We start from the raw sequence: 7,742 nt of genomic DNA on the forward strand, positions 1-7,742 counted from the left end.
CCTGCAGTCTTCTTCATCTTATATATAAGGAAACTGAGGCCCAAAGACTGATCCCATTTCACCCCTTCCCCTTCAGACTTGTGCCTCTTCCCACCCTTCTTACTCCACCCCAACCCTGCCTACACTGATCAAGGGAAATAACGCAGTTCACTAAGGTTCACGGACCAATGGAAAGACACTGGAGGACGTTACACAAAGACAACCTTTCTGCACGCTCTACAGCTCAAACCTCAAGGCCTTTTAGGGTCCACAAATAACACATTTTTTCCCCTGATGACCCAGCTAGGCTTCAAGGGCAGATATCTCAGACTGGCTTCTGTGATGGCCTCCAGTTGATCATTCTACCCAGGAAAAGAAATTTAAAACTTACTGTTCCAAGACTGATTTTGCGTTTTTCCTTCTCCCTCTCCTCTCTTTACAAACCCTGTTTTGATCCTTATTCATGTAAGTCAATCTAATGATTGTCTTCCTCATATACAAGTAAATTTACTTGCAGATACCTAATTAGAAATTTCAGAGTTAATCCTTGACCTTATACTTCTCAAAGTTTTACCAAGAGTTCCCCCCGTACTCCGAGTCCTACCACCAGTGCCAAGAGAAGTATGCAGCCTAAAGGTGCACCCTACCCCAACTGAGGTCTCTTAGTTCCACAGCACGTCTCCTGGCTCTTCTGGTGAGTGGTATGGAAAATGATGGAGAAACTGCCATATGTTTTCATAATGGTCAGACCAATTTACATTTCTATCAACAGTATACTATGTTTCCCTTTTCTCCACACCCTTGCCAGCACTTACCTTGTTTTTCTCATAATAGCCATCCTAATAGGTATGAGGTGGTATCTCATTGTGGTTTTGATTTGCATTTTCCAGATGACTTGTGAAGTTGATTCATTTGTCATATACCTGTTGGCCATTTATATGTCTTCTTTGGAGAAGTGTCTGTTCAAGTCCTTTACCCATTTTTTTAATTTGTTTATGTATGTTTACTATTGAGTTGTATGAGTTCCTTATAGTATATCATGGATATTAACTCTTCGTCAGTTATATGGTCTGCAAATATTTTCTCCCACTCTGAATGCTGCCTTTTCATTTTTTTTATGTGTATACTTGACTTTTAAAATCAATTAACAAGGTCCATACAGTCCACATTTGGCTGATATCCCTCTTGATTCTCTTTTAATTTGTAAGTTCCTTCGACTCCTTTCCTTCTTTTAATTTATTTGTTAAGAAATGGAGTCATTTGCACCATAGAATCTCCCACATCCTGGATTTTGACAATTGCATTCCCGTGGAGTCCTTTAGCATGTTCCTGTGTTTCTTATAGTCTGGTAGTTAGACCTAGAATTTGACCAGATTTAGGGCCAGTTTTTTAAGTTAGGATACTGCATGGGTGGTTATGTGTACTTTTTTCATGATATCATGGGCACATACTGCTTGGTTCTTAAAGCAATTTAAGTGACAGTACAAAAGGTTGGGTCAGGTGGGGCATGGTAGCTCATGCCTGTAACCCCAGTACTTTGGAAGGCCAAGGCAGGAGGATTGTTGAAGCCTGGGGTTCGAGACCAGCCTGGACAACATAGCAAGACCCCATCCCTACAGAATTTTTTTTTTAATTAGCTGGGCTTGTTGGCATGTGTCTGTAGTCCCAGCTACTCAGGAAGCTGAGGCAGGAAGATCGCTTGAACCCATGAGGTCAAGGCTGCAATGAGTCATGATGGCACCACTGCACACTAGTCAGGGCAACAGAGCAAAACCCTGTCTCGAAAAACAAATAACAATAAAAATAAAAGGTTGGGTCGATGACAGTTTCTGGCAACTGATGCCACCACTCTTTTGCAGAATCACCCCTCCTCTGGCCCTGATGTTTTATCATGACATCACATTTACAATGTCTGGCAAAGGCTTCATTCCCATTTGGCATACTACCTCTCAGGCAAATAGACCTTTTGAAAGCCTGTATTATGTATATAACATATAGGCTCACACTGGATAAGCTATTTTATAACCTGACTTCTTCAAACAAAGTTTATATCATGTTTAAACCATGTTTTAGGTTCTCTATTTTTAATTAAAAATCGAAGGAAGAAGGATATTTCACATTTCTGTAAACTCTAAGATCTTACTACAGAAGTGAAACTGCACATTTAGGGGTGCCTGCCCCTCCACGGATGCTGCCCTTTGTGGGTCATATGTCCTTAGGAAAATGAAAGACTGCGCACTCCTGACTTGTTGGCCAGCTCTGTTGACATCTTTCAGTGGTTCCTTTCATATACGGCCACTCCTCCAGAGGCCTCTTGTACTTTGGGAACTGGTGAGTCTCCCTGTCCCTAGGGCTTTTTAGTCACATGTCCATCCACTGTTTCAATGTAACATGCACCTAGGCAAGGTTAACGATTAAATGGTTGAGATGAAAGGTCATCCTTTACACAGAACATCAGAATGGTAGATAATTCCTGTTCCACCTTCTCTGAGGAAACAAGTAAAGAAGAAGCAACGCAGTCATATTAATAGAAGAGTCTTCGGTCCAGACGCAGTCCAGGAATCATGCTGGAGAACTTCTGCAACTCTACTTTTTGGGTGAGAAATTACATTTATCTTCACATTGACTCTTCTCAGACTCAGAACAAGTGGTAGTTAATTAACTTAGGGTGGCCACCAACAAGATCCAGAAATGTTAGATGTGCAGTTGGTCTAAAGCTCAGGCTTTTTAGAAAGCATAATTCATAATATCGCTAGAGAATATAAGGGATATAAGATCTGGGAAAGGTAATGCAATTTATTCTGTCATATGTTTATTTTATCTCAGACTCTTGTACTAGCTAGTTGCAAAATTGCCTTCTCTAAAGAGAAACAGGTAAAAACCTTCCAATTTTATCAGTGTGTGGAAGGAGAATTGTTGTTGCATACTTTGCTAGTAGAAGGAAGAGAAGGTTGTGACTGAGTCTTGCTGAGACATGTTGATGTTGAAATGATAATGATAAGTTCTAGAAGAACTGGCAACTAATGATATGGACTAGAAGTTGAGTCTAGGGATGCAACTTTGGGCATCATGAGTACTGAAATAATTTCTGAACAACTGGAGTCATGTAACACTGTTTTTAAGGAAAAGAAGAGACACCACTTAGAGGGTGATCAAGAACAGTGTAACATTATGGAGTCATAGATAGCAAAAAATTTCGAGATAAAGGCCAATCAACAGTATCAAAGGTCTAGTGGAATAGAAAACAAAAAAAGGACCTTAGATTTAGTGATTTTGGTAAGGGTTTAGTTAGAGTGTCATCTGCAAACTCCTAGCCTCAGCATCAGAATCACCTGGGGCAATTAATATAGTTTAAGTATCTTAAGTGATTCTTCTGAATTATAACATCTGATAACCTTATGTAGAGGTTAGAGGGGCAAGGATGAGATAGCAGAGCACCTGGGCAGCACCTCGTGTGTTAGAAAGGACCTGGGTCCCAAGGCCCTCAAGGTCAGGAGTGTATACCACGGCAAGGTGGGTCTTCATGGGCTTCAGTATCTAGACAGGCCATCTCTTGAGAATTCTTTCTGAGCACTAACTACCTGACCAACTTTCTTGGTCATGGCATCGCAACCATTTCTTTAAAGAGTCTGTACAAATAACCATATAAAACAAATTTTAACTATTTATGGGAAGAGAAAAATCTACACTCATGTGACTCAAATACGGGAATTGGTGCCCACCTCCCACCCCCCAACTTCCACTTCACAAGACACTTCCATTTATCGCAGAATGCAAAGACTGCACAAAACTTGCTGGCAGTAAGCCTTCTGTCCAACAGTGCTGTTGTCCCTGCTGTGCTGAAACTGGACAGGTTTTTAATGTAAGCGCTCTGGGCCATCAGAGGGTAAATGCTACAGTGTGACTAAGCATTTTCCCTGCATGGCGCCTGCATGTTTGAATATCTGCCACTGAGTTCAGTTAGTGCTAGAAACTTGAATAATTTTTTATATCCTAGAGAACTATTCTCTCCTTTAAACTGGGAAACAGTCCTTCTTCATCCTATAATTTGTCAAATGCAGTGGTGAGGTTTACTCAGGATAGCTGGTACAGAAATTCACTGAGAATCACAAGAAGACAGGTGTTTAGAGGGTGGGTTGGCCAGAAAGTAACTACATTTGTCATTAAATGGTGAATTTGTATCAATGTGCACAAATAGGAAAATATGGATAGTTAAAGGGTAAGGCTGGATATGGATATGGAGTTGAGTTTAAATTGTCTGGAAGCAGTGAGATGTGCTGCAGGATGGTTTTCTGTCTTCACAATGCATGTATACAACAATCCTTCCCCTTTGGTCTCCAGAATTCCTCATTCCTGGACAGTCCAGAGGCAGACCTGCCACTTTGTTTTGAGCAAACTGTTCTGGTGTGGATTCCCTTGGGCTTCCTATGGCTCCTGGCCCCCTGGCAGCTTCTCCACGTGTATAAATCCAGGACCAAGAGATCCTCTACCACCAAACTCTACCTCGCTAAGCAGGTAAAATAACACCACTGTTTCTGAGCTCTAATTCCTTGGTGTACAGTAGAGACGTTTTCTTGGTGTTTAGTGTCCTGTTCCTTGTCTTTAAGCAGCTGTCCCAGGTGCCATTATCTCAGGTAGAGCCAGGTTCTGGGTTTCCCTCTCTCCGTCTACCCTAATTCTCATGGGTCCCTTGCCGCATTTCTTAAATCAAAGTAGCTTTGATTTTTGCATAAGAATGGTAACTCTTAATTCTTGTGGATATTGGGTTCCCTAAACACAAAGGGCATATAATCAATCAAATTATCTTTATAGCATTTGAGAAATGACCACTGGATCACCTATCTTTAAACAGCTCTAATAAATCGGTGGACTGTAATTCAGTTGGCACCTACCTCATGAAAATGAACTAGATAATGGATCTCCAGCCCCACTGAGGCAATCCAACTATCACTCATCTTCAAAAACTTGGATCCGAAATAAGGTTTCCATTTTCCCCACGTATTCGATGAGTCAGGATGATCACTCACAGTAGAGGGAGGAAGGGTGAGTGTGCACAGTGACAAGCAGGAGTACGGAAATGACAGAAAGGACAGGTCTGCGGGAGAGGCCCAGGAGGGGCCAGGAGGGGAGGAGCCCTCAGCCAGCTGCACCAACTCACTTAGGGAGGGGTCTTGTGGGAACCCGAGACCCCCATTTGAGGTAGTAAAATTATCTCATAAAATCTTCCATCTGCTTCCTTTCACTAGTTTTTTTTTTTTTTTTTTTCTATCTGTCTTTATTATCATTATTACTACTATTTTAAATGGAGTCTCACTCTTGCCCAGGCTGGAGTGCAGTGGCATGATCTCAGCTCACTGCAACCTCTGCCTTCTGGGTTCAAACAATTCTTATGCCTCAATCCCTCCCAAGTAGCTGGGATTACAGGTGCACACCATCACGCCCAGCTAATTTTTGTATTTTCAGTAGGGACGGGATTTCGCCATATTGGCCAGGCTGGTCTCAAAGCCGTGACCTCAAGTGATCCCTCCTGCCTCGGCCTCCCAAAGTGCCGGGATTACAAGCGTGAGCCACCGCACCCAGCCTCTGTCAGTCCTTATCTTTCAACACGTTTTTGGAAAGGCAAACTAGATTCCATTGTTCTACGAACATACCTAACAATGACTCAGGTTACCTGGAACCTTAAAAGGAGGAAAGAGCTTGGCCAAAGGAAGTGGACTTCACCTTGACACTTTGAGGTCAGGGTTGGTCGTGGGTTTTGTTAGATTCTGATTAGAAAAAGAAGAGTCTCAGAGCTTGGGGCAGGGTCGCTGTCTCCCTTATTGACCTGAGTGCCCATCGCAGGACCTAGCATGTTTCAAACACTCAGATGGAATTCAACATTTGTTGAATGTTGGTGTTAAATGCATTCTAGGAATAGTGGTAGATTTAAGAGTATGTTAGAGCTGAACTCAGTGGTGCACACCTGTAATCCCAGCTCCTCTGGAAGCTGGAAGTAGTAGGAACACTAGAGGCCAGCCTGGCAACATAGTGAGTCCCCATCTCTTAAAAAAAAAAAAAAAAAAAAAAGGACAGAAATGTATGTTAGACTTTGAATATTCTGAACATTGAACAACTCAGCACATTTAATAACATTCTCAGTACCCTTGGATTTGAGTCATTGTCTGAGGTTAGAAGCAATCAAGTTGGGAGGCTTCTTCCACTTTCTGGAGCTTCCAAGAAGAAGCTGGTTAATGAGCAAACCAATATCCCATCCTAATAAAAGCTATTAACTCTTTTATAAAATACTTTATTAAGATATAATTTACATATCATACAGCTCTCCCATTTAATACAATTCAGGCTGGACGCCATGGCTCATGCCTGTAATCCCAACATTTTGAGAGGCCGAGGTGGGTGGATCACTTGAGGTCAGGAGTTTGAGACCAGCCTGGCCAACACAGTGAAACCCCATCTCTACTAAAAATACAAACAAATTCAGCTGGGCGTCGTGGCTCATGCCTGTAATCCCAGCACTTTGGGAGGCCGAGGCAGATGGATCATAAGGTCAGGAGTTCAAGACCAGTGTGGCCAACATGGTGAAACCCCGTCTCTACTAAAAATACAAAAATTAGCCAGGCACGGTGGTGGATGCCTGTAATCCCAGCTACTTGGGAGGCTGAGGCAGAGAATTGCTTGAACCTGGGAGGCAGAGCTTGCAGTGAGCCAAGATCATGCCACTGCACTCCAGCCTGGGTGACAAAGCAAGACTTCATCTCAAAAAAGCAAAAACAAAAACATTAGGCTGGTGCGGTGGCACACACCTGTAACCCCAGCTACTCAGGTGGCTGAGGCATGAGGATCACTTGAACCTGGGAGGTGGAAGTTGCAGTGAACCGAGATCGCGCCACTGCACTCCAGCTTCAGACTCTGTCTCAAAAAAAAAAAAAAAATACAATTCCGTTTTTTTCAGTATATTAACACATATATGCAAACATCACCACAGTCAATTTTAGAACATTTCATTCTCTTTAACCCCGTCTCCTCATTCCCGTTATCCTTAGCAACCACTAAATCTCTTTTCTTTCTTTATAGATTTCCCTGTTCTGGACATTTCATATGAATGGAATTATATAATATGTGATCTTTTTTTATTGGCTTCTTTCCCTTGGCACAATGTTTTCAAGGTTTATCTGTGCTGTACCATTGCTGTACCATGTATCGATATTTCACTCCTTTTTTTTTTTTGAGACAGAGTCTCACTCTGTCGCCCAGGCAGTCTGCCAACATAGATTCTTGCCAACAGTGTGTTAAAGTGCATGTCCCTGCACCATTGTCAGCACTGAGTTATTTTCAACTTTTATGTGCAAACATGACATCTCATTGAGTTACTTTGCATTTTTATGAATACTAATGCAATTGATTTTTTAATCTGTTAAGTATATTTCATTTGTGAATTGTCTGTTCATATCACTTCCTTATTTTTTTAATGGGGGTGTGAGTGTATTTAACTTATCTTTTGAACAGATAATTCTCAAAGGGTCACAAAATTCAAAAAGTACAAAAGGGGCTGGGCATAGTTAGTAGCTCACGCCTGTAATCCCAACACTTTGAGAAGCTGAGGTGGGAGAATTGCTTGAGCCCAGGAGTTTGAGACCAGCCTGGCCAACTTGGCGAAACCTATCTCTACAAAAAATATATTATTTATTTATTTATTTATTTTGAGATGGAGTCTTGCTCTGTCACCCAGGCTGGAGTGCAGTGGCACAATCTCAGCTCACTGAATC

The 7,742-nt window shown here is 41.9% G+C and overlaps 1 protein-coding gene across 1 annotated transcript in view; it reads left to right on the forward strand.

Annotated features, from left to right (window-relative positions):
* The first annotated feature begins 1,773 nt into the window (after window positions 1-1,773).
* ABCC2 (ATP binding cassette subfamily C member 2) overlaps window positions 1,774-7,742 on the forward strand; it is a 60,844-nt gene continuing 54,875 nt past the window's right edge. Inside the window, exons 1-2 of the mRNA XM_017880710.1 lie at window positions 1,774-2,576; window positions 4,321-4,494. Of these exons, the coding sequence (XP_017736199.1) occupies window positions 2,544-2,576; window positions 4,321-4,494 (207 nt within the window). The 5' untranslated portion in view covers window positions 1,774-2,543. The remainder of the gene's footprint in view (window positions 2,577-4,320; window positions 4,495-7,742) is intronic.

The sequence above is a fragment of the Rhinopithecus bieti genome, unplaced genomic scaffold (genome assembly GCF_001698545.2).
Source record: "Rhinopithecus bieti isolate Rb0 unplaced genomic scaffold, ASM169854v2 scaffold_425, whole genome shotgun sequence".
In the NCBI taxonomy this organism is placed as follows: Eukaryota; Metazoa; Chordata; class Mammalia; order Primates; family Cercopithecidae; genus Rhinopithecus; species Rhinopithecus bieti.